The 27,955-nt window shown below is 38.0% G+C and overlaps 1 protein-coding gene across 13 annotated transcripts in view; it reads left to right on the forward strand.

The window, feature by feature from the left end:
- The window catches only part of tnrc6c1 (trinucleotide repeat containing adaptor 6C1), a 130,009-nt gene that overhangs the window by 80,165 nt on the left and 21,889 nt on the right, over positions 1–27,955 (forward strand). For 4 of the 13 annotated variants that reach the window (XM_063074348.1, XM_063074352.1, XM_063074355.1 and 1 more), the window contains 13 exons: positions 1–207; positions 5,225–5,409; positions 5,539–5,619; positions 6,599–6,656; positions 8,985–9,151; positions 12,272–12,445; positions 14,443–14,583; positions 15,024–15,143; positions 15,705–15,788; positions 20,134–20,356; positions 21,564–21,731; positions 22,432–22,623; positions 24,712–24,861. In XM_063074348.1, coding sequence (XP_062930418.1) covers positions 1–207; positions 5,225–5,409; positions 5,539–5,619; positions 6,599–6,656; positions 8,985–9,151; positions 12,272–12,445; positions 14,443–14,583; positions 15,024–15,143; positions 15,705–15,788; positions 20,134–20,356; positions 21,564–21,731; positions 22,432–22,623; positions 24,712–24,861 — 1,950 coding nt within the window. Of the gene's footprint in view, positions 208–5,224; positions 5,410–5,538; positions 5,620–6,598; positions 6,657–8,984; positions 9,152–12,271; positions 12,446–14,442; positions 14,584–15,023; positions 15,144–15,704; positions 15,789–20,133; positions 20,357–21,563; positions 21,732–22,431; positions 22,624–24,711; positions 24,862–27,002; positions 27,679–27,955 lie in introns of those variants that run through there. The other 9 variants (XM_063074349.1, XM_063074353.1, XM_063074360.1 and 6 more) reach the window with 5 other exon arrangements.

Raw genomic sequence — 27,955 nt, forward strand, 5'->3', positions numbered from 1 at the left:
GTTGGGGAGAAACACTTAGTGTTCCTACAAAGACTGAGAACTCTTGGGGTGAGCCACCTTCTCAATCTACTTCAGTCGATAATGGGACTTCAGCATGGGGCAAACCTCCCAATGGCAGTTCAGGGTGGGGAGATAATACTGTGGAATCAACGGGGAACTTTGGAAGAGGGAATGTTCCTGCTACTGCCCCAGCAATGTGCAAACCAGGTAATAAAATAAGAGCAAGTTCTTTTTCTGCAAGTATGGTGCACAGACCAGTTAGATGTTTGAATGCTTTGATACAAAATAATTGTTCACCAGGATAAAGCTGCTTTTGAGATGAGGTGTATTTTCATGAAGCTTCTCTGTGTAGGCAATGGGTTTAGATTTTGCTCATTGTCATGGTTTGAAAATTGAATTTTGCAAAATACCATAAGTTGTATTTTCTGTGCCAGTAGAAAGATCAAGGCTATGTAATTGTGCAATGAAGTTCAAACTTGTAGGAGTAATTTAAAGTTTGTAATTTGCTAGTTGAACTTAAAACGCTAAAATACAGATGTTACATTGAATTAGCAAAATTGAGCCAAGGCCCGTTGTTCCTTGAAAAATATTATTTTACAAAACATCTGAAGAGTTGGTGAAATAGCCATTAAGGTATTTTCCCACCCTGGTTGGCATTTGACAGTTTTTTTTAATCTTTAAAATTCTGTTTACACAGGACCATAAAGCCATAAGATAAAGGAGCAGAATTAAGCCTTTTTGTCCATCGAGTGTGCTCACCCATTTCATTGTGGCTGGGCCAGTTCCCCCCCAGCCCTATTCTCCTATAAGACTATAAGATGTAGGAGCAAAATAAATATTATTGTTGCATCATTTATGGGATCTTCATATTTAAAGTTGTATTTCAATTTGTGTAGATTAATTTTTCCGATGAAAGATTATAAATCATCTTCATTGTATCATGAATTCGTTTTGCACATTTGATTTGGAAATGAACTTCAAGATTTAATTTTGTTTTAAAACGTATATTATTACAAATGGCACATGGAAAGATTACAGACTAACAAAAATGTTCAGATGTTAAAGCAAGATTCTCGCAGGTCAAGTAACTTCTGGGCAAAGAGAAACAATTGAGTCAAATTGGTGATATTTCATCAAGTTGACACTTTGATGAGGTCATTGACCTGAAACATTACCACCAGTTCTCTATATAGAATCTGCATGTCCTGAATATTTCTGGCATTTTTTTTATGCCTTGCATCACTGTTTTGGTTTGGGAGCTATTGTGTGATCTGTACTGTGGTCATGCTATGAATTGAAGGGTTGTATTCCAGAATGATGAGAGCTTTGCAAGTTAACATAATTATCTTCATTTTGACCTGAAAAACATAAGGCAGGCGTGTAAAATATTGTAATCTTGAACATTACAACAATAGGCATATTGAGGTAGTTTCATTTTAACATGCAGCTATTTAATTAGTAAATAGTGCAAAAAAATTGAAAACTCAATATATGACACTGCATGTTTTTTTCATAGTGGGACTACTATTGATCTGTATGCTAATTTTAAAGATGAGAATGAATAACTTGAAGGCCTATCAGGGGATAGTTTTTTTAAAAATGAGAAGTACATTGGGCAAGATTTTTTTTATCTGATAGTATAGATCCAAGCCATTAGATTGTTATAGAAATAGAGAATGTGCAACCTTAAAAATCTGAAGCAACACACACAAAAGTTGCTGGTGAACACAGCAGGCCAGGCAGCATCTCTAGGAAGAGGTACAGTCGACGTTTCGGGACGAGACTGTTCGTCAGGACTAACTGAAAGAAGAGCTAGTAAGAGCTTTGAAAGTAGGAGAGGGAGGGGGAGATCTGAAATGATAGGAGAAGACAGGAGGGGGAGAAATGGAGCCAAGAACTGGACAGTTGATTGGCAAAAGGAATATGAGAGGATCATGGGACAGGAGGCCTAGGGAGAAAGAAAAGGGGGAGGGGGGGAAACCAGAGGATGGGCAAGGGGTATAGTGAGGGGGACAGAGGGAGAAAAAGGAGAGAGAGAAAAAGAATGTGTATATAAATAAAAGATGGGGTACGAGGGGGAGGTGGGGCATTAGCGGAAGTTTGAGAAGTCAGTGTTCATGCCATCAGGTTGGAGGCTACCCAGACAGAATATAAGGTGTGATTCCTCTAACCTGAGTGTGGCTTCATCTTTATAGTAGAGGAGGCCGTGGATAGACATATCAGAATGGGAATGGGACGTGGAGTTAAAATGTGTGGCTACTGGAAGATCCTGCTTTCTCTGGCAGACGAAGCGTAGGTGTTCAGCGAAATGACCTCCCAGTCTGCGTCGGGTCTTGCCAATATTTAGAAGGCCACATCGGGAGCACTGGACACAGTATATCACCCTTGCCGACTCACAGGTGGAGTGTCGCCTTACCTGGAAGGACTGTCTGAGGCCCTGAATAGTAGTGAAGGAGGAAGTGTAAGGGCATGTGTAGCACTTGTTCCGCTTACAAGGATAAGTGCCAGGAGGGAGATCCGTGGGGAGGGATGGGGGGGGTGGGGCAAATGGACAAGGGAGTCGCATAGGGAGCGATCCCTGTAGAAAGCAGGGGGGGGGAGGGAAAGATGTGCTTAGTGGTGGGATCCCGTTGGAGGTGGTGGAAGTTACAGAGAATTATATGTTGGACCCGGAGACTGGTGGGGTGGTAGGTGAGGGCAAGGGGAACCCTATTCCTAGTGGGGTGGCGGGAGGATGGAGTGAGAGCAGATGTGCATGAAATGGGGGAGATGCATTTGAGAGCAGAGTTGATGGTGGAGGAAGGGAAGCCCCTTTCTTTTAAAAAAAAAAGGAGGACATCTCCTTCGTCCTGGAATGAAAAGCCTCATCCTGAAAGCAGATGCGGCGAAGATGGAAGAATTGCGAGAAGGGGATGGCATTTTTGTAAGAGACAACAGGGTGAGAAGAGGATAGTCCAGATAGCTGTGAGAGTCAGTAGGCTTATAGTAGACATCAGTAGATAAGCTGTCTCCAGAGATAGAGACAGAAAGAGCTAGAAAGGGGAGGGAGGTGTCGGAAATGGACCAGGTAAACTTGAGGGCAGGGTGAAAGTTGGAGGCAAAGTTAATGGAGTTATCGAGCTCAGCATACGCGCAGAAGCAGCACTAATGCAGTCGTCGACACAGCGAAGGAAAAGTGGGGGACAGATACCAGAGTAGGTTTGGAACATAGATTGTTCCACAAAGCCAACAAAAAGGCAGGCATAGCTAGGACCTATACGGGTGCCCATGGCTACACCTCTAGTTTGGAGGAAGTGGGAGGAGCCAAAGGAGAAATTATTAAGAGTAAGGACTAATTCTGCTAGACGGAGCAGAGTGGTAGTAGAGGAGAACTGGTTAGGTCTGGAATCCAAAAAGAAGCAGAGAGCTTTGAGACCTTCCTGATGGGGGATGGAAGTATATAGGGACTGGACATCCATGGTAAAAATAAAGTGGTGGGGGCCAGGGAACTTAAAATCATCGAAAAGTTTCAGAGCGTGAGAAGTGTCACAAATGTAGGTAGGAAGGAATTGAACAAGGGGGGGTAAAACAGTGTCGAGGTATGCAGAAATGAGTTCGGTGAGGCAGGAGCAAGCTGAGACAATAGGGCTACCAGGACAGGCAGGTTTGTGGATCCTGTGTAGGAGGTAGAAACGGGAAGTGCGGGGTGTGGGAACTATAAGGTTGGTAGTAGTGGATGGGAGATCCCCTGAGTGGATAAAGTCGGTGATGGTGTGGGAGACAATGGCCTGGCATGAACATTGGCTTCTCAAACTTCTGCTAATGCCTCACCTCCCCCTCGTACCCCATCCATTATTTATTTATATACACACATTCTTTTTCTCTCTCTCCTTTTTCTCCCTCTGTCCCCCTCACTATACCCCTTGCCCATCTTCTGGTTTTCTCCCCCCCCCCTTTTCTTTCTCCCTAGGCCTCCTGTCCCATGATCCTCTCATATCCTTTTTGCCAATCAACTGTCCAGCTCTTGACTCCATCCCTCCCCCTCCTGTCTTCTATCATTTCAGATCTCCCCCTCCCCCTCCCACTTTCAAATCTCTTACTAGCTCTCCTTTCTGTTAGTCCTGACGAAGGGTCTCGGCCGGAAACGTCGACTGTACCTCTTCTTAGAGATGCTGCCTGGCCTGCTGCGTTCACCAGCAACTCTTATGTGTGTGTGGGTTGAAATTCTAGCATCTGCAGATTTTCTTGTGTTTGCGTTAAAAATCTGAAACTGAGTTTAGAAAGCAATAATGAATAGATGAATAAGCTTCCAAATGAAGCTGTGCCAAATAACATGTTGAAATAATACTTTGTGACAGAAACTGGAATAAAATTTGCATAAATAAGTGATGATGAAATACATAGATGCAATTGTTTGCAAATTCCTAAATCATTGAATGGTAAGGTTAACCAAAATAACCACTGACCCATGACTTTTCAGCACTTTGTGACCACAATATGTGCCCTTCATTATTCAACAGTGGCCTTCTTGAACTCCTGGCTGTGTCTGTCAGGCAGGCCAACTTGCCAGCATGCTCAATGCTGCCTGGAGTTCACTTGCATGCAATGTTATCAGGTGATTAAAGTGATACCATTGTTTTTTGATGTGCTAATGTTTATTACGGTTCTCAACTGTGTTCTCTTTTTTTGAGATGGAGCAATTTCATAGCCAACATCCCTAATCCACTCTCCTACCCTGCCATCGAACACTATCACATGCACGAATCATTTAGACAGACATAAAAGTTCTGGGGAAATATCTAAGTATTAGAAACAGCTTCTGTCTCTTATACAGATCATACTTGCATGACATGTTGGAGGAGCAAAAAGTCCACATTTTGGAGGGCTCTCAATGTTTACAAAATTTACATTTAAAAAGTAAAATGTCAAGTATTTTAAGAATGAAGTTTGCAAAGTCTGCTTCATTTCCATTTCTACAACTACTTATACTAAGATTTGGCTCTGACACAAACATGACCTGTTATAACATAAGAAACTTGTATAAAAATTATTTTGCTTCTCATAATTCTGGAAGTTAATGTGATATGGTAGTTTTTGTAAAACTTGTAGATTAATTTCCAAAATAAAATTGCTAACTTTGAACTCAGTATAGCAAAGATGTTTGTTTATATTAACCTTTACTTTCTTTAAGGATTACTGGTACCCTACTCCAGCATAATTTGCATTCTGTGTATTTATTATTCAGCTTCTAAAACTATGCAAGAAGGTTGGGTCAGCAGTGGAGATGAAGTTGCCCTCAATAGTAACCATCATTCTAACTGGGAAGAAGATGAGGGAGAGATGGGAATGTGGAATAATGTAGCTTCTCAGGAGAGCAACTCTTGTAATTCTTCAGGCTGGAGCAATGCTAGCAAGAAAGTGCATCAGAAGGTATTTCTGTTTTCACATTTGAGTTATTTGCAAAAACTGTATGTTTTATTTTCGAGGAGGCAGGAGAGTTTGACTGCAGTTGATAATGTTTAACAACTTGTGAATGAGATATTTGCTTCTGTTTTGAAGGGTATAAAAGCATCCAGTAAGCAAGAAGAGACTTGGCTTATGAATCGCCTGATAAAACAATTGACTGATATGGGTTTTCCTGTAAGTATTCTATTGTTGAATCTCTGATTCTACTATAAGTACTTGCATAATAATCTCTTGTGACCTGTTTGAATCTGCAACTTAGATAGCATCCATCAGTTGCAAGTTGTAAACTTGCTGTCAGTAGACATCATACTCTGCAGATTATGGATTATTATTGTGTTGCGAATATGTACTAAAAACAGTTATTTTGTGCAGTAGAAGTTGCTGCTAAACTAGTGATAAGTTAAGTACCATAGTGACAGTATTAAAATTTAGTAAACTGTGACTGGAGAGAAGTCGATTTATTTTACCCCACATGATAGACTTGCAGAGTTATTAGAAAATCACAAGAATTTGATAAATACCTACAAAAATGAAACAGAAAATTATGCTGTTGTAAGATGTATCTGGAAATAGCCTTTTCCTGTTGCGTTAAATGTTCTCACCTTTTTCATTTTAAGATATTGGATATTCCTGATTTTATTGAAGTTAACTGAAATTAAGGCAAAATAAATTTGTACCATATCCATCTGTGTCGCAACATTAAAATAAACATTTCTTTTGAAGAACAACTTTTCATATTGCTTTTTAAACTTTTCGTACATAAAACTTTTTTGGAATTGGGTCCACCTATATTTAACTGGATTATCATAACTCAGTTTTATTAATGTTCAGTCTGCTTGTAAAGTAATAGTTCACGACAAAAGACTTTGAAATTTAAATTTTCTATCTTGATCAGACAGAATCTTGGTAGTTGTTGCCAGTAGAGAGTTCAGCTATGACGCTGGCACGTTTTAAGACAAAGGTCCTTTATTGAAAATAATATTTTTGTGAATAAGTCAATATTTCTGAAGGATCACCAGTTTGCAGTTACCTATGAACATAAATCTTGCATCTCTCATATTTTTAAGAATGTGCCCAGCCTAGTGAAGCTAATTTTGTTTTCTGACATCTTTCCTGCAAACAATTAACTATGAAATATGATAATCATTTACAGAGAGAACCAGCAGAAGAGGCTCTGAAATGTAATAACCTGAACCTTGATCAGGCTATGGGTAAGTCTGAAAGATGTAAACTTGACATTTGTTCTTATTGAAATTTCCAAGCGCAAAAATCATTTGACATCTTTCTTTCTGTTTTTAAAAAAAAAGATCTGTTATAAGGCCTTGTTGATAGGTGTATGATTGTCTTTGGGGAGTCTTGAATGCTGCATATTGTACAACATGTCAGTGTATATCAGCATTAGACTGGCCTTAGATCTTTTAGCTCCCAGTCTTGTTTCCTTGCAGACTTTAGTGCTTGGAATTTTCTCATTTTTCATAAAATTTCAATAGAGAACTAAAGGAGCAATCATGGAACTTGGGTTTTCTCAGTGAAAGAAAATAAAAACAAAGGTGAATTTGAGACTAATCTCATTACCCTGCTACTCAGTCGCCTTCGTATATTCACAATTTCTTTTATGAAAGCGACTGGGTAGCAGGGTAATGAGATTAGTCTCAAGTTCACCTTTGCTCTCAATTTCTGTTGAGTTGTCATACCCTATTATCTGGTATTTTGTTTGGTGAAGGGGATGAGGAGTACTGAAGTAGACAACTTTTTTTACACAGCTTGGTTCAGTGTTTAAAATTAATTTAGCCACCTCTCCTTTAGTCTTCTGGCAAGACCTGTTCCATACTTTATTTGATATCCAGTTTAATGTTAGTCGCCCTCTACTTTTTTTGCCATCCCACTTGTCTAGCTTTCTATTCTAAACAGCTTCAGGCACTTATTTGTTCTTTTAGACACTACCCCCATTTCAGATGATTACAGCATCTATCAATGCTGTTTATTTGCTTAAAAATGTGAAAGGATATGGAAAACTGCAAGATACATGAAGTACAAATGCTAGCATAGGTTGGGCTGAATAGCCTGACTCCTTGCTGTGATCTTTACATATATATGTATGTTCCCTGATCTGTCATATCATTCAAGCTTTATATAATCTTCAATTTTCTTTGGTTGATGTAAATTAGCAGTCTACAGGTCCTAAAAGTAAAATTAGCCAGCTTTTAAAACAGAATATGATTCTTGCATTCTGCAACATTAAAAGAAAACTAAAATACTTTTAAAGCAATTAAAAATTCCAGTTAAAAATACTTAAATATACTTTAATTGCATGTAAATTAGCTGTAATTTATCAAATGAATGAAGATTTTCTTAGCTGCATCAAGTCTGACCATGAGACTAACTTCACCATGCAGTCTGGAAAAATCTGTCAAGCAGTTGCAAGGACTTTGGGACTTCTGAATCTGCATTTATGTGATAGTACAAAGGAATCCCTGGATTTCTGACACGTACAAAAAAATTGTAGAATCATACTTTTCTTCTCAAAATCTGGGACATTATTGATAATTTTAGCTCCAGAAACCTGCAAATTAATGAAGACTAACTTCAGATCAGAACTGAATGATAGAATGTTATGTTAGCTCCTTTGGAGTACACTGTAAGTTCAAGACTTCTATGTACTCACTTATGGGTCAAGTTTCTTGCCAGAAGTTTGAACTTTAAAAATTAGGCTGATATTTCACTTTCATCTTGGCAATCTCATGAGGTGTTGAAGTAGTATATTCAGGAAACTTGTGAAGGATCCTGTGGTAATAACAAAAATTGCACTTGTATAGGGCTATACATTCCCAAACTATAACAAAGGACTTTATATTGAAGTGCATACTTTCTAGAATGGAATAGTCATTTTAAACATCTCACATGCATGCATGACATTTTCCATTGAATTTCTCATGACATAATTTATCAAATGTTTTCTGGAAATTGTATTATGAAACGCGATAATGCTTTTGGCACAGCTTTGGATTTCTCAAAACCATTTCATTTGATCCAAGCAATATTTCCTTTGCTCGTCAATTCTAATTGCTGTTAATTTGGCATTGCCTTTTTAAGTGATAATTTCCATGCATGCTGGAACTCTATAACTGAAGTACTGGAACTAGTTGATTAACATTTTTAGTTTTTTTTTGTCTTCGTGATTGTGATACTTACTACTTGGGTAGCATTGCTAAATATCCTGTCTTCCATGCCCATTATTCTGAAATACATATGATATAAGATCACCATTCATCCCCACCCCAACTCCTGGCTTGGGATATAAAATTTTTTTCCTCTATAGCTCAACAGTGAACTGGTATTAATGAGCTTGTTGCTTGTTACTGTATACTGGAATTTGTATAAGTTCAGCTTGTTCCTTCCAACTACTTACCATGTGACCACATGTAGCATGCATTGTGTAAATATTCTTACACTTTACCTACACTCACTAGGCTGTATTTAGGTGAAGTTAATGTTTGTCTTCTGTTTTTTTTTCCTTTTCCTCTTTGTTTTATGTTAAGATGGATTTTCCCCTTTTCCAGGTGCTCTGTTGGAAAAGAAAGTGGAGATGGACAAACGTGGAATGGGAATGTCAGATTACAATGGAATCGTTTCTAAACCACTTGGCTGCCGACCACCTTCTATCTCCAAAGAGTCTTCCGTGGATCGCCCCACCTACTTTGACAAGGTTTGTCAGTGCTAACAAGCAGAGTAGGGAGTGGAGGGAGAATAGTATTTAGTCGTTATGGGAATTTCTTTTCCTAGTGAACAAAACTCCTTTTTAGAAGGAACAAAAAAAAACTTCCTCTGCTAGTTTATACTTCGAAGAAGAAAAGGTGTTGCTGCTCAATAGCTGCAATTTAGCGTACATTTTGATGTCAAAGTAGAGTTCATTGCCATACTGTCACACACACAAGTAGATGTTTATACGGATGCAATGACCAACTTATTTGAGGCAGCATCGCAGGCACAAGGCATCACATGAGTGCATTCACAAGAAAAGAATAAATTAAACATGTATATACACAAGCTTAACAAAGAGCACAATTAGAAAATAAACAGGTCCATTTTAATACACTTTTAGTCACTTGGAAAACAGTTTTGTAATCTGTAGGTGGAAATTAAAAAAATTAACACCAATGAAATTTTAAAGTGGGTTGCACCTTTATTAAGTAATAAGTGTCAGGTATTATCCTTTATCCCTAGATTAAAGACTCAATGTATCACTTTGTACTTGCATCCTGTAGTCAAATTTTGTGTGAAAATTAGCATCTTAGAACAGCTTAATTGGCACCAAAATAGATTCAGACAATTACAAATTGAGCTAATGCAAAGGACCAATATTTTTGTGTTGATTTTTAATATCTGGGCACCTCTACATCATTGTTTTGAAAACTGACCTTTGCCCACTCAAAGCAGTGTTTCAAATTATTAGTGGAAAGCAAACGATCAAGTACAATATGTTACTGATCTTTTGGAAAGATAGATTTATTTTGCTGCAATGTATAAAAAGTTGTTGCTAAACACATAGTTCTTGCAAGTTATTGTAGTAAATTGAATATTTTTTAATTGACTTCATTGCTAATCTTTTTAGGGTTAAAGAAAAAGTTCTGGGTTAAGGTTCAGATATTTACAGATGAATTTAGCAAGTTGTGAATTAAACACCTAAATGTAGTAAAACAGATTGATAATTTTATACTCACCAGATCATAGTGTGATTAACACATTATGAATGTGTTTCTGTCACACAGACCCTATGAATTTTCCAGACAGATTCATTTCAGTAATCTTAAAAACATAAAAATCAAAGCTTTAAGGACATCAGAGAGCGTCGATGAGCATTTTATTTTAGTAAATGCTTCTTAAAGTAACACACACAAAATGCTGGAGGAACTCAGCAGGCCAGGCGCCATCAACGGAAAGGAGTAAGCAATCAACGTTTCAGGCTGAGACCCTTCAAAAGGTCTGGAAAGGAAGGGGAGAAGTCAGAGTAAGACGGTGGGGGAGGAATGCAAGAAAGAAGTACAAGGTTGTGGGTAATGGGTGGAAATCAGGAGAAAGGGAGGGAGTGAGGTAAAGAGCTGGGAAAGTTGATTGGTAAAAGAGAGAAAGGGCTGGAGGAAGAGGATTCTGGTAGAGGATAGAAGACCATGGTGGGGGGGGGGTAGGGAAGGGAGAAGAGCCGGGGGGATGTGATGGTCAGGTCATGAGATGAGAGAGTGGAACAAGAATGGGGAATAGTGAAGAGGGGGAAATTACTGGAAGTTTAAGGAAACCCCTCTCCCCTCCACTGTTTTCTCGTGTGTTTCCTAAGTTATTTGTAATTTGTTTGTCAATTTTACTACATGGTATTTATTTATACATATAGGTTTACTATTTAGTAGGAATGAACTTTAGGGTGTTCATGAATTTTATGAAGTTTGCTTGTTTACAATTCCATGTTTTGAAAATCACAAATCTTCTGTTTGATTTTATTTTTACATTGAAGGTATTAGCCTTGATTATTATGGATTTCTTATATGCGAAGTTTTAAGTATAGTCTAATTACAGAAATTTGGGATAGAAATCTAGGCTTGCACATGGATACTATATTAACAGTGCGGCACAGTTGGAAGAAACTTCTAGCAGATAGTAAATATATTGGTCCATTTGGGTAGATGTAAAAGATCTTGTCACACTAATTCAGAGGGCTAGTAGAGTAGTGATCACAGATGGTGATTCATCTTTTATCAACCTCGGTGAAGCACATTGTTTGATCACTTAGTTGGATTGACCTCTATCCAGCTCACACCTCTTTATTCTTTTGTGGTCCCACAGTTTAAATTAAGTTCCAGGCCTCACTACCATGACTATACTGCTAGGCAGAGCATTCCATCAGGGTGGTCAAACAGTGTCAAGTTCTGTCGCCTGGGATGACTGGACTTGAGGTTGTGTTTCAGCCACCCTGATCCTCCCTCCTCTCAAAAGACAATGAAATCCTTTCCAATATCTCTGGTACTCTGGCAAAACTGCTGACTCCACTTCCATACATCCATCCTATTGTCATATTTTGAGGCACCTTCCAGATACAACTGGCTACCTCATTTCCAACATTACAGTAGTAACTGATTCAAAACTATTTCCTGAACTGTAAAGCACTTCAGACATCCTAGAATGGACATGAAGGACATCTTAAATATACAAATATACATATATTTGTCATTTTCATTAAATATTGATAAGTCAGGTGCTTGTGCGACGAATGTTTCAAAGCTCCTCCGTCAAGTTAGTCAGAGGAGGCATTACTTTAGGTGTGCAGAAAAAAATTACATTTTCTGCATAATTGTAATACTTGAATTAGATTATAGACTTTGAATTCTTCAATTCAATAGCAATGCATTTGTCCAAAGTTATAGCTTCTATTTTCTCATTAATGAAGCTAGTAGATATAACCAAGTTCACCAGAATCTCAGCTAAGTGATGTAACATGCAATGGTTATTACTACAAACAGTTTAAGATCAATGGTTGTGTGTAATATTTTGAAGTGGAGCTGGTGAACATGCTATCACCACTGTCTTGTCTTGTCTATTGTTCCTTTACTCCTAGTGTTTTTAATCTATATAAATCATTGTTAGCGTGCAAAGTTATTAGTCATGCACTTTAACCTTGTTTTTTCTTTATTTCTTTCTGTCTTTCACTTTTCCAAACCTACATTTCCCATCAACCTTTTGAACCCATTTTTTTCTTTAAACTATGGAATCCCTCTGTCCTTATTCTGGCTACCATTCCACTGCCACATAATGCTGTGCCCTTGTTGGCACTGCATAGCTCACCCTATCTTTCTCCAATCAGGATGGCGGCCTAGTGGAAGAGTCCCCTACTTCACCATTTTTGCCTTCACCAAGCCTGAAGCTCGCCCTTTCAAACAGTGCACACCCTAATCAGGCCCTTGGTGCCATTGCCTCGGGGCTGGGCATGCAAAACTTGAATTCTTCTAGACAGGTAAGGGTGGCTGTTTATAAATAACTGCTATAACCCAGTTGATATTGTTATGTTGTGCAATCAGATATCTACCCTGTCTATAAATCTGTCACATTTGGCTTTTTTGATGAAATAAGGTATTGTGGTTCTTACGCAGCATGATTTAATTCATAGTATTGAGCATTTTCGATTCCAGATTGCTGAACATTTTTGTAATCAAGGTATAATCCATAAACTGATTGTGAATAAATTACTTATCCTTGTATTGTTTTATTTTTGTAAGATGCTTTCAAGTCATTTAACAGCCCAAAATAAAACAAGTTGCCTGCTTCCTTCTGCTTCTATGCTTGTTTCTCTCAGTGGTTAAACAAAATTGCTCTTTCAAACTCTTCTTTGGACAATTATTCTAAAGTAAGCCAAGGATGCTGAGTATGTGTAGAATTATGGAGGAAAAACTGTATCCTAGATTGCCATGGAAGGCAACAAAGGAGATGGCTGGAGCTCTTGCTGAGATTTTAAAATATTGGTTGGGCTTGTGATTTGCCAGATGATGGAGAATGACGGATATCCCTGTTTTTAAGAAAGGCTTGGTGGCTATTGACCTGAGACCTAGTGTAAGTGCTGAGGGAAAGATACAGGGGGAAGTTTTGAAGGAGATCCTGTCTGATCAATTTAATTGAAATTCTTTGAAGAAGTGACAGTGTATTAATGAGGCCAGGATAGTTGATGTGATTTGTAATTGTAAAGCACTCTTTTTTGGGATTATATGCCTCTGATTAGTGGTGCCTGGCAGAGATCAGTGCTTGGACTTGTGCTGTTTGAAATACACATGAATGTCTTGGATTTGAGAGGCTTGATCAGTAAGCTGCAAATGGCACGAGGATTGCATGAGTTGGGCTGAATGGTCTGTTTCAATGCTGTAAGGTTCTGTTACTCAAGCTTAGTCATTTCTGTTTAGATGCCTCGGGAAACCATCTAGGCTCATTAAAAATTATATCTTGCACATATCCTGTAGATCAACAAGAAATAATTCCATTAATCCTCAGAAAATAAGTTCCCTTTGTATTCCTGTTAGTATTTTAGTTCATTCTGAATCTGAATTTAATGCACAATTATATTAGGACTGAGCTATTCCAATATTCAACGTTAGAAGTGAAGTTTATATTGCAAATTACACCTTTAATGTATTGGTCATAATTTTTCTTTTGCTGAAATCCATTTTGTGACTTTGCATTAGAAGAATAGGTTTGTCTTCAGAAGTCTGTATAAGTGATCATATTGCAAAGATTCTTTATTGCCCTCTGAAAGCAATGTCCAGTCAGTGCTTTGTAATATTCCCCTTCCATTTACAAAAAAAAGATTGTTGGTAAGGTTATTGTGATGTACAAAGTCCTCTGGAAATTAAATTTGTCACTGTACTAAGAACATTCACTCATTTTGTAAAACAAAAATGTTGCACACCAAACATGTCACTTACTAGATTTTTCGCTTGAAACTCCGGTCCTGTGTTTGGAATTATTAGGAAGTCGCCTACTTCAGCAATTCTACCTTCAAATTTGAAGTCACTGCTGCCAAAATTACTTTTTTTAATAAAAAACAGAAACAGTTATGCTGGTCAATAAGTTGAGCAAGTATCTCAACCATGTAGTTAAGCATCCCAAACTACTCATTGTTTTGGTATCACTGGATCCTTTAAGAAAAACCTTTTTTTTTAAACTCGAGGGATATCGAAAAGACTTGTTTAAAAATTAAAACTTATTTAAAATATTTAAGCAAATTCCATTTAAAACAAAAATGGAACTTGTGTTGAATTTGATTTCTCAGATTCCATTGAGACCAACTAATTTTAAAACAAATAAATAATGTATATTTTTTCTCATTTCATATTTAAGTTTGTGCTGCTTGTAACATGAATTGAAGACACATTCCTCTCTGGTTGCCGGTGCTGAATGCACGAGGGTCATCTGATTATTATCTACGGACTTGCCTGATAAGTTGTTGTTTTTATTAATTGCCAGAGTGGCAATCTAGGTATGTTTGGCAATAGCGGAGCAGCACAAGCCAGGACCATGCAGCAGCAACAGCAGCCGCCAGTGCAACCTCTTAACTCATCCCAGCCTAGTCTTCGTGCTCAAGTGCCTCAGTTTCTATCCCCTCAGGTATGTGATATTGCAAACCATGAAAAGTTAGATTGAAGTACTCAATTAATATATGGTGTTGTCTCTAAATTTATTCAGACCTCAATACAATGCCACAGGAAATAAATGCATTATGTAACCTAATGGTACATAGTGAAGTTGTGCCTCAAAATATAATTTGTCATTTATGTTTTTGAATAAAGTAAGCTTTGAAACATACAAACTATTACATAATAGAACTAATTTAAACTCTGATACATTTTATATTTTATCTTTGCCAATTAAATGGCACAGAGCTATTTTACTTTGCCATGGTTCTGAAATTGTCATTAAGCTACTGTAACAGATATCTGTAACAATATTAAAAGCTATACAAATTCTGATTTTTTTCAGAGAAGGCAACTAACTATATATAATTCACAATATGTAGTGTTTTCTTACTACTTTTCGTTTTCTTTAAGGTTCAAGCACAGCTCTTGCAATTTGCAGCAAAAAACATGGGTCTCAACCCTGCACTATTAGCCTCGCCAATTAATCCTCAGCATATGACTATGTTAAACCAACTTTATCAGCTGCAGCTGGTAAGTTAGCTTTCCGGAATCTACAACTGCAAGATCATTAGTTTTGGTTAAAAATGTTTTTCATCATGCAGTGCAACAAAGGAATTTTGCACATTTCTTTATCACCTTAACCATACCTCACCATAGCTGTCACACTACCAGTGTAATTATCAGTGCCTGTTTAACACTTCAATGAATTCTCTGATCTTTTCCTAATTTCTGTCCTTTATTTTCAGTTTCACCGCTTTTGGAAAAAACTTAACTGCTCGGTACAAGTTAGCATGGAAACTTAATATTCCAGTGTAGTGGACTATATCATTTCAGCTTAATGTAACTGAATTTGCCATTGTTGAGTGTGTGTTCTTTTTTTAAAGAACACACAGTGCAAACATTTTACTAAAACCTTTGATCAATTTAAAGTGAAGAAATTGACATGAATTAATCATTCAGCAAATGTTTCGGAATGAATTGAATGAAAATCAAATTTCATTGAAGGGTTAAATTGTTGAAATGGTTCAAGATTTTTTTTGGTATTTTATTCTTAAAATGAAAGAAAAAATCTTTTATACTTTGTCTTTGCAGGCCTACCAGCGTTTACTCTTCCAGCAGCAGATGTTACAGGCCCAGCGTAATGTTTCTGGAACCATTAGACAACAAGAGCAGCAAGTATGTACAGTAAATTCATTAGTTTTTAAGCTAAAAAATAATTCATAGACAACACAGATGCATCAGAAATAACTTGTTTAGCTATTAACATATTTGTGTTAACCTCAGATTTCTCTTCCATTTATCAATATAGGCCAAGTACTTCATATGCTTTCCAAAATTTCAGAAATATACTTTGAGTAAGCATTATGATTGATGAGTGTGATCTCATAGAAAGTGATGTATTGTATTGGGGTATGGAAGAACAGACATGGTATATTTGCACTTAATTACAGCCTTTCAATGTATCTTTTTACAATAGGGTCACTTATGAAAGAGTGAAATTTGAATTATTTTTCAAAAGGCTGTGAACAGAATTGAATGTTGCACTGTCATCAGACATTCCCATGTTCGACCTAGTCATGGAGCAATAATTTATCTAATTTCCCAAAGGTTTGGTGGAACCAAGTCCTGAGCTTGAGGCTTCCAACTTTCCACACCAATTTTCTTGGTCCTAAATGTGACTTCAACAGCCAGTTTAGAAAATTGCCTCTGTATCCTAATGATATAAACTTTACTAGAATTTAAAAGCAGCCACTTTTCATTGCTGGATTTGTTTATATTTGGACCAAGGCTGACTTGAGATTTGTAAAGTTCCTTGGTGAAACCTAAGCTGAACATAAGTGAGTTATTGGTGGATTGGTGCTGCTTAGTAGTAAAAAAAAATTAGATTGCAGGATTTAGTTAGATTTATGAAGTCAGAAAGAGTCGATGATCCATATTAATAAACTTGAATCAGATTTTCATATGAAGTTCATTAACCAGAACCATTACACTCAATGGCCAGTTTTAGTTACCTGAACACCTGCTTGTTAATGTAAATATCTAATCAGCTAATCATGTGCCAACAACTTAATGCATAAAAGCATGCAGACCTGTCAAAAGGTTATGTTGTGTTGAGACTAAACATCAGAATGGGAAAAAATTCTGGTCTAAGTCATTTTGACTATGGAATGATTATTGGTGCCAGGCAAGGTGGTTTGAGTATATCAGAAGCTTCTGATCTACTGGGATTTTCACGCACAACAGTCTCTGAAGTTTACCGAAAATGATGTGGAAAAATAAAAAAAATCCATGAGCAGCAGTTCTGTGGGCAAAATGCCTTATTAATGAGAGCAGTCAGAGGAGAATGCCCAGACTTGTTCAAGCTGACAGGAAGGCAACAGTATTTCAAATAACCATGAGTTGCAGCAGTGGTGTGTAGAAGAGCAACTCAGAATGCACAACATGTCAAACCTTAAAGTGGATGTACTACAGCAGCAGAAGGTCACATTGGGTTCCACTCGTGTACCTAATAAAATGGCACTGAATATATTTCTGCATAATACTTCCAGATTTTCTAATTTGATTTCACAATTTTGTATGCTTGTGTTGCTGCTTAATAGCATTATGTTTGACAGTTTCCGTCACTTTGAACTTTCCAGAGAGTTGTACAACTATTTTTTTAAAAAATTGTAACAAAATTAAAAAAAATTAAATCCTGTGGTGGGAGCTGATTGTTTAAAAGAACTTGTAAGATAATGTGCACATGGGGGAAATAGTCTGCTGACATAAATAGATCAATGCCCTTTCCTTGGTTGCAACTTTATCTTTGAGATTTTTAATGTGGAAATATCATTAACAAGTAATAACTTGCATTATTGCTCACATTTTTACCTAAGATAAAATTTAAGCTTAATTAAATATCCTGGAAATGCGTCAGCTTTATATTAAATTCACTAAAGATTATAAGACCATAAGGCATAGGGGTAGAATTAGGCCACTTGGTTCACCGGGTCTGCTCCTCCATTTGATCATGACTGATATATTTTCCTTCTCAACTCTGTTCTCCTGTCTTCACCCTTATTAATCAAGAACCTTTCAACCTCCCCTTTAAATATACCTGATGATTGGTCCTCCACAACCTTCTGTGGCAATGAATTCTACAGATTTACCACTGCACTAAAGAAATTCTTCCTCATCGCTGTTCTAAGGGGACATCGTTCTTTTCTGAGGATGTGACTTTGGGTACTAGACTCTCCCACTATTTGAAGTGCCCTCTCCACATACACTCTACCTGGGCCTTTCAATATTCAGTAGGTTTCATGTTTTAGTTTTCTTCTAAACTCCAGCTAGCGTAGGCCCAGAGCTGCAAAATGCTCTTCATATGTTAACTCTTTCATTTCATGGAACATTCTAGTAAACTTCCTCTGTGCCCTCTCCCTTTAAAATAAAGGTTTTGGACTCGCTTAAGATCACGCACTCCATACTTGATATGTATTGAATTTGACTGACAGTATTTTAACCACTCCAGTGGTGTGCTTTTCTGTAGGTCTAACTAACCTCTGGCCACACAGAATAAATGTGTATTATTTTACCATGTTCAACCTGGTACTGATATTTTTAATCACGTTTAAAGTTACAGTCTAACAACTCACTCTATTCCACTTGATCTCTTTTGTATAGCCATAGATTTGGCCTATGCCATTGACTTGAAATGCAAGCAACATGCATCAAGTTTACTGGTGAACGCAGCAGGCCAGGCAGCATCTCTAGGAAGAGGTACAGTCGACGTTTCGGGCCGAGACCCTTCGTCCATTCGAAGGGTCTCGGCCCGAAATGTCGACTGTACCTCTTCCTGGAGATGCTACCTGGCCTGCTGCGTTCACCAGCAAATTTGATGTGTGTTGCTTGAATTTCCAGCATCTGCAGGATTCCTCGTGTTTGCGACTTGAAATGCAGTTCTTTCTCTCTTCAGACACTGCCTGATATGTTGAGTATCTTCAGGTTTCCAGTATCTGCACTTTTAGCTTTAGGATATAGTTGGTGTTCAGTTTCACATCGCAACCTATTATGTGAATAGCATGCTGCGTGTTAACTGAGGAACCAAGGTTTCAGAAGATGGGAGCTGTGAAGGGATGAGACTCAAGCTACAGAGGAACGAGAAGATGCAACAAATGCCACACTCTGGCAGAATAGAACCCAGACTCCACTCCATCAGCTGAAGTTGTGTGATCCTTGCTTCAGCTCTCAGCTCCATTTAGGGCAACACCCAATTCAGGATTAATCACCAAACATTGGGATTGATTGTTGTCTGTTTTATCCAAGTCTGCCACTCAGCCCAGATCCATGTTGAACCATGTTCTTCAAATGGCTCTGAAAGCGACTGCATTGGTCACTAGCAGCCAGAGTAATTGAAGAGTGAGGGTAGTCAGAACATGACTGGTCTTGAGTTCCTCAGTTTTAATTGTAGCCACTGTATGTAAGCTCAGCAGTAAATATATTCAGGCGGAATTAGTGTTACTAGTGGGGGAGGAGAGGGTCATATCAAATCAGGAATGTGCACAAGGACAGCATTGTGAACTGAAGGAAGCTAAATGGGGAGGCAGTCTGTGGAGGTATTTGGCTATGCTGAGAGTTTATATTTGTATCATTAATGATTATACAGGTGAAATATTTTCTTTTGAAGTATTAAAAAATATTACTGTTACTCTTCATCATAAAATTAAAGCCGCGTTTATATTTTTCAACTGTCACTTCAAGTATTGAAAAGAAATCATTTGTAAAGTTATAAATGTTGGTAATGGCATCTGCAACTCAAACTTGTAAAATTCCATCTAGTGCTAGAAGTGTGCAACTGCAATAGTGTCCTAGTCATATACCAAGGGTGATTGATAAGTTCGTGGCCTAAAGTAGAAGGAGTCAATTTTAGAAAACCTAGCACATTTATTTTTCCTACATTTACACACTTAGTCCAGCGGTCGTGTAGCATACCGATCCCTTCTTTGTAAAGTCGGCGTCTTGGACCTCCAGAAAGCGGCCCACAGCAGGGGTGATTGATAGGTTTATGGCCTGAAGGAGATGAGGAGAAACTTCAAACTTTCTGCATTTTCACTCAAAGAGTTGAACTGCATGTGCCTGAAGCGAGAGCTGTATAACTCATCTCCCTCTACCTTAGGCCACGAACTTATCAATCACCCCTGCTGTGGACCACTTCTACAAAGAAGGGATCCGTATGCTTCACGACCGCTGGACTAAGTGTGTACATGTAGGAGTCAACTATATTGAAAACTAAATGTGCTAGGTTTTCTAAAATTGATTCCTTCTATGTTAGGCCACGAACTTATCAATCACCCCTCATATGTGTCCAACCAAAGATTGTGGCACCTATTAAGCAATAAAATACACTGCCTAACAAAAAGAGGTGACTCTCATCTTATTTTTAGTTTGTTCCAGCATAAGACTACGTCAGATTCTGGAAATTAATTATGGCTTGTCTTCAAAACTCATTATTACCATTTCTGATTGACTTTTTCTTTACTCATAGGTTGCACGTACAATCAACAACATGCAGCAGCAGATCCAACAACACCAGCGGCAGCTGACCCAGGCCTTGCTTATGAAACAGCAACAACCGCATCCACCATTGCACCCATCTGCAGGCAAAGTAACCATTGATAATCTGAGTCATCATCCACCTCCCAGCCTTTCTGACCTGCAGACCAAAGAGCAACAAACGTCACCCAATTCTTTCCCTGCATATTCCTTGGGTAGGTACATTGCCAACAAAATAATATCAAACTTGGGAAAATACATTGGTGATGCATTCACCTCTATCCCTCTTGTCAATTTTGTTTAACCCACAACTAATTTTAATGAAACTTGATTTAATCTTAAGCAAGTTACTGTTCATAGGATCCTGCAATGCAAAATAAAAATAACTTGTTTGTCACTGTTGTCACTGTTCGTATCTTTAGAGTGAGCACTGGTCATTAGCAAACATTTCTTATCATCCTATTCCTCTTTTAAATCCATGTAATTTTTCAAAATTTGATCTCAAATTCTTCCTACATTTATTTGTTTTATTTTTCTAGAATCTGATTCTGTATTCTTTCTCTGGTACCAGCTATTGCTCTTTTCCTAAAGCTAGTTGGATAAGATAGAAGCTTCTGAATCCCCTCATCTGGCTGTGTAGCATTCCCCAAACCAGAGACTTGTATGATGGTGTTTAAAACCAATGGCCGAGGACCACCACTGAGCGTGCTAACACAGAGAAATCTCCAGCTGAGGAGATTTTATGACATCCAAGATAAAAATATGAAGGAAATAGTAGAATCAGGTGGTCTTTAAACATGAGGAACAGTCAGTGCCAATCCACAGCAATGGCTTTTATCTTCTTCGCCAACTGCAATGCAACTTTGAGCCTCAAATCTCCCCATTGAGTGTCTGTGTCCATAATGCCAATCACCCAATGCTCGGTCTCACACAAACCATACGGAGATGCAGTGCTGTGAGGAGAACCAGTGGAGAACAGGGATTCCTGCCAATTTCCACCAAGTGGTGTACAACAAAGAGGAGACCACAGGTTCACAACACAGTAGTACATAGCCCAAGTATAACTTAATGTACAGGTAGTTATATACCTGCAGGTATTTAATCTGGAAGGCTATGACAGCTATAAACATTCATGCTCTAAGGTAGAGCTAAGCAGTTTGCCTGTGTAATATATCATCTAGAATGAGCAAGGTCATAACTTTACAGTCAATGATTTTATCAGAGGTATTGTTGGGGATGGTCTCAGTTATAGGATTCAACTAAATATTTTGCTCACATAAAAAAATAATTAGAAGTTCTTGGAGCTGCTCCTGTCGAGATCACAGTGTCGATGATGAAATAATGTGCATGATGTGTAAAGGGAATGATTTTCATCAACTTTACTATGCCATTGTTTTGTTTTAATATGCTTTTCACTTGCAGCTGGATTGATCCCAAATATGAATGTAAACAACATGGAACTAAATGCTGGTATATCCATGAAGGATCCGGCTCAAGCCCAGTCTCGATTGAGGCAGTGGACCCACCCCAACTCTATTGAAAATTTAAGCAGCAATTCTTTATCGTTGGAGCAGAACCAGACCAAGCATGGTAAGAGCCCCAAAGGGCAGAGTACTTACTGACCAAGATACTTCATTGGGCAGTTGGCATTAAAATTATTTTGGTATCTCCACAATTTTCTGTGAGAAATGCAGAATATAATTGTTAGTTTTCAAAAATGTTAGAAATTAGGCTTGGTCCCGATTTATTTCGTCACTTCTTAAAAGGCTCTAGAATCTATATATACACATTTAAAATGCTGAAAGCATGCTATGTGGTTAATTAAAATTTGAATTAAACAAGCCGTCATATTGTCACACTAATTCAACGCCGTCATATTGTCACACTGGTTCAATGCCGTCATCAATCCAACTCATTTTCTTGTCTTACACATTCAACTAAAACGGCAGACAAACTTGAAAGCATGTAATATGTATTTTTAATCCCTCGAATTTTCTTTGCACATATCAATTGGAGCAATAGGCCGCAGAACATTTTTCAGTTGCAGTATTTTCAGAGTAATCTGTGATAACTTGTTTTACTTTGCCTGTGAAATTTGTTTAGTTCTAAAGAGCTTTGATGCTGTAATAAAGGAAGTGCTAGATCATCAAAGACTCGTTCTGAATTACCTCGGCATTTATTTAACTAACTGGGTCTAATTTAGCTACTGCTGAGATTCAGAGTCAGGACCATAGCAAAATGTTTTTATATCCATGACCTTGCCTTTCTGTCCCACTTAACACATATTCAGGTGCTATCCCTGGAGGTCTCAATATTGGTCCAACAAGCAAGCCCTCCCTTGAGGACTCCTACAGTCCATATGATCTGATAACCAGCAGTGAGTCACCAGCCAGTCCACCGGTACCAGTCAGTGATAGCTGGACACGTGCCAAATCCCCTGCCGATAAGATCTCAAATGGCTCCAACATTAACTGGCCACCAGGTAAACCCCAAAGATTGGCAAAAATAAAATAGGTGTTAAGAATGTTGTGTTTAACTAAGACCTGTATATTTATTACACATTGAAAGAAATTGAAAAGAGCTGCCAAATGTGTCAAAATAGCTTTGCTCAGTAGTGCAAATATTGAAAAATAATGTAAGAAATATGTCATTCATTTTCCCCCTTTAATATCTTTGGGGTTAATCCATGCTTTAGGACCTTAAATGGACAATAATTATTGTAAAGAATTCTGAAGACACAGCTGGAATATATCAGAGAAGCTAACTTAGTAACAGTCTAACATTTTGGCTTTGGTCTTGACTGATATTCTCTTTGGGGTTCCAGTGCATGCAGTCACATCACAACATAACTGTATTAAAAAAAATACTGACCTTATGATTTGAATCTAGCCATTTGCTGGGGATTATTTCCAAATTGAGCATGCTGGATATACATTTATAACTGGGTTACATTTCCACATGCATATTTGCTGTTCCATTTTTCATAGTAAATTAATATGCCTCTTATTGAGAAATGGGCATTGTGACGTTTTAAATTTGAACTGAATCAAGATATGCAGTAAGCATATCCTGGCAACCTAGCTTGATGCAACATTGTTTTATCTATTGTCTTAATAATTTAAAAGCTGTTAGATTCATCTTTTTTAATAAATTAGTTTATTAAATACACTGTCTGAATGCCCCATTTTAATATTTCTAATGCATGTACAACTTGGATTCTTTTTACAACCCAGTTGTAAATCAACTTTGCCTTTACAAAAGGAAAGCCAATGAGCAGCTCTTTCGATAATTGCGATATGGAATAAAAGGGAATCTTTTTTTTAAATGTGCTCCTTTACCAGTGTTAAAACAAATAATGGTAGGGTAACCTTGATGTTTGAAATATTTTATGGGATAATGGCACCCAAACAAATTGTGTATAAAGCATGTTAAGGTGCATTTCTGTTCAGAATGCCACTGTGGTTGAACATAGTTTTGAAATGTAGCCACTATATATTCTTTGTGATGGTTAAAAGACTAATTTGTATTTAATGTTATTGTCTATACTTTCCATAAATTAGCAAAACTGATGGCTGCAGGTGTAATGGTTTTGCAGGGCCATTATAGGAGTCTTAACAATGGAGTTCTAACTATTGTGTGTACTAGCCTTTTATCTGTCCCAGATATTAAGTAATTTTGTAACTTATTTCATTGCTGTTTATGGGTAATACTATGCAGTAGCTAATTGTAAAAGTTCAAAGTGTTCATGTCCAGTAACTTTATATCAGCTTATTGCACAGAAAGTGCCACTGCGAAAGCAGAAACCTTTACTCCATACTTGCAGGAAATCAGTACTACTGTTAAATCTAATATTTCAGTGAGGTTTTCAGGTCTTAAATGAAGTAGAAATTTCAGCCACTTAGTTGAAGTTAAATGTATTCAAATAATTTAATAGCCTTTTCCAAAAAGTAAATATGTTGAATGCAACATAATAGCTATGCAATAAGAACCACATTCTGTAATATTTCAAAATGTCATTGTTGGGAACCTCACTCAGCTTAACCTTACATTGTGATCTTGTAACTACAGAGCAAGGCACACTAGAGTAGTTGTGGTTTCAGTCCCTGGTCTCTGTTAACTCAGTTCATCTTGGTTAATCTGGCAGTTTACTTCTGTGCTCCTGTTCAATCAGGATTTTTTTTTCCTTTGATTGCAATACAACGATCACTGCTGGTAGTATTCTTGTATGGACTTCGGGGTTAAACTGAGTCAGGAATTTTTAAACTCCCAGTTTTTGAAAAGCCTGTCAACGTTCACCATTGTAGCTTATGTGACTAAATCTCAATGAGCTTTCTTGGAAAGTTTCAAAGAGGGACTGGTAGTTGGGCAGTACTCCAATAAGGTGCCATTGCGTTCAGCTTGAGATAATAAAAAATCAGATGTACATGAAACGTTGATTTTTTTTATTATTACTTAGTTTCATAGTTCTTTAAAAACTTCCAATAAAACTTAACAATTAAGCAATAATGTTTGTCTACAAAACTACTAAAAATAATTTACTATTCTAATGCCTATTTTCTAACTGCTGAAGAATTTCGGCCTGGGGAGCCATGGAAAGGACTTCAGAATATTGACCCTGAGACTGACCCCAATGTTACACCTGGGAGTGTCCCAAGTGGACCTTCCATCAATACTACTATCCGGGATGTGGATCGCTATCTGCTCAGGGACAGGAGTGGAGGTAAGAAAGCAAAATACACATATTATTGTCATTTGCACAAAGAAATTAACTTTTGTGTTCCTTAAGATCTAAAAAGTGAAACAAATGCATTACTTATGTGGAAATAAGCTATGCAATGAATATTATCATTCCTTGCATCAAAGTTTTACTTTTGAAATCTATTTCATTTGGTTTCAAAACTATTAAATGTATCTGTATATAATTTGGTAATTTTACTTAAATCATTGTGCTGAAATTGTGTACAAATTGTTAAGATGAGGTTGTTAATACACAAGCGTAAAATTGAAGGACATGGGGAAATTACAGGTATATGTTTAAAACCTCAAATCATTGATCTCTTGAATAACAAAGCAAGCTTGAGAGATGAAATGTATACCATTACTGTGCTATGGGAAGACTAGTTTTCAAATGTTTTGCAGAAATTAAGTTTTCCTGTAACAAAATCACTAATTATTTTCCTGAAATTTAACTATGGTTTCCAGATTCATTTCTGCTACATGATAGGATAGTGGAATTGAAGTGGAAAATCAGTTATTTTGTAGTACTTTCAAGGGGTACATGTCCTTTTTCTGCTCCACTATCTTTGTTTATTTCATGAGATGTAAGTCAGTGGCCACATTATTTGGTACAGGAGTGGAACCTGCTGTGGTCTTCTGCTACTGGAGCCCATCCTCTTCATCTCTGAATGCACAACATGTCGAACCTTGATCTTCTGTACACCACTGTTGTAATGCATGGCTATATAAAGTGGCCACTGAATGACGTGTGTGTGTGTGCGTGTGTGTGTGTGTGTGTGTGTGTGTGTGTGTGTGTACATTGCAAGAATATATTAACACTTCATGATTAACTCAGCGTGGTACACAGTTGTGGCTGTTCCGTCTTAGTCCTGCTCCCTTGACCTGAAACATCTGGCAGTCAAGTGTCGTTTGTCTACTGTGGGAGTTTTCTATCCCTTCATCCTGATAGCAGTGTATGTATATTCCACCCCTGGCAAATGTCAAGCTGGCACCGTAGGAGCTGAGTCCTATAATCTGCAGTCATGAGACAGCACACCCTGATGCCTTCCTGGTCATTGCAGGGGATATCAAGCAGACTAGCTTGAACTCTGTGACAAATTACCACCAGTGTGTCAGCTGCAGAAGAGCTGTCACAATCAATCACTACTGCACCTCCATTAAGAATGTTTATTATGCCATTCCGCACCGCATGTTGGCAAGTTCAATCACCTGGCTGTACTTCGATTCCCAGTATATAGTCAGAGAAATGAGGACTGCAGCACTGCTGGTAAAGACCGCAAAGGGTATAGTAAAGGGATGTGAAGGATTTTTTTTTTAAAGGATTGATTTGAATCTTTCGACTGGATTATGTTCAAACAATCATCATTTGAATCTGAATGAATATGCCACAGCTGTCACCAACTTCATGAAGACCTACGTGGATGAGTGTGTGCCTTTAAGAACATACTGACTTTTCCCAAACCAGAAGGAGTAGTTCCTCAGTCTGCTGAGAACATTCAAGACTGGCAATCCAGGGCCCTACAGGAAGTCCAAGTTCAAGTTTGTTATTCAACCGTACACATGAATACGGCCAAACAAAACAACGTTCCTCGGGGGCCAAGGTGCAAAACACAGTATCAACTGTCTTACAGAAGGCCATCATGAAAATGAATAGGTAATTCCATTTGAAGTTGAATACACAATCGGATGCATGTCAGCTGCGGCATTACTTAGATAAGATTAACTTTATTTGTCACATGTACATTGAAGCATATAGTGAAATGTATTGGCAAGATGGAGCCAACAAACAGCGCAACCAACGGCAACATCCTGCAGACAGTTCATGAAATTGCTTTTTAATATGATTTTACTAATAATAAACTGTGTGCGATTGGAACCTGTGAGTTACATTTTGGTGGCGTGTTTTGAGCTGTTTGAGCGATTTAGCACTTGGCTGTCTCTGAAGTTCAGTGAGATTTTGAGTGAAGTGTGCGGCCTGGAGACGAGTTGTGAGCCGATGATAGGTTCCATTACTTCTCTCCAATTTTGGCGTCAAGCAAGGTTGATGTTGACAAGTACGAGTGGATATGTGGTGTTTGGTGCCATTTGCCTATATTTGATCAATCTTCCTTTCCCCTTTGCTAGCTGCTGACAGGAAAGTGGAGGAGCCTTGGGTTCCATGCTGCAAGGATTGATCGATGACACTATGGACTCATTTTGGGTGACTGAAGTTCATGTTGCATGTATTTCTGGATTCTGGTTACTTTTTTTGCTGTTTTGAACAGTTTGATCGGGGCACTTCAATGAAGAATGGCTCTGTATAGAGGCTACATTGGGTTTAGCAACGTGACACTGAACTAAACTGAATACCACTGGACTTCTGGTTGATATTTGAAATTCTATGTGTTGTTCCTTTTTGCCATTCACGCAATTTGTTCTTTTATCGCACATTGGATGTTTTCTTGAATGGGTTCCATGATGTTTCTTTGTTTCATGGCTACCTGCAGGGCGAATCTGAGATGTATTCTGTATTTGATATTAAATATACTTGGAACTTTGAAATATATTGTTTGTATCAATGACCAATACAGTCCAAGGATGTGCTGGAGAAACCCCCAAGTGTCGTTATGCTTCCAGTATCAATGTGGTATGCCCATAACTTACTAACTTTAACCTGTACATAAGGTGAAACCCAATAGCATAATTGGCAGTGATGTTTCACTCTCCGATACTCAACAACTTTTATGCATGGTTGGAAAGAGAGAATAACATTACACCTGTGCAAATCCACACAGCATCTGTATTCTGTCTCGGAGGCTAATGTAAAAACATTCCTTTGAGGGTGAACCCTCATAAGGTGTCAAGCCTTGGTGGAGTACCTGGCAGAATACTGAAAATCTGTGCTGACCAACTGGCTGGTGTGTTCAAGGACATCTTCAGTCTCTTAGTACTTCAGTCCGAAGTTTTCACCTGCTTCAAAAGGGCATCAATCATACCGGTGCCCAAGAAGAACAGGGTGAGCTGCCTCAACGAAACTCCTGCCTGGGCAGCAACCTGGACCCACTTCAATTTGCTTACTTGCACAACAGATCTACAGC

The sequence above is a fragment of the Mobula hypostoma genome, chromosome 22 (assembly GCF_963921235.1).
Source record: "Mobula hypostoma chromosome 22, sMobHyp1.1, whole genome shotgun sequence".
Lineage (NCBI taxonomy): Eukaryota > Metazoa > Chordata > Chondrichthyes > Myliobatiformes > Myliobatidae > Mobula > Mobula hypostoma.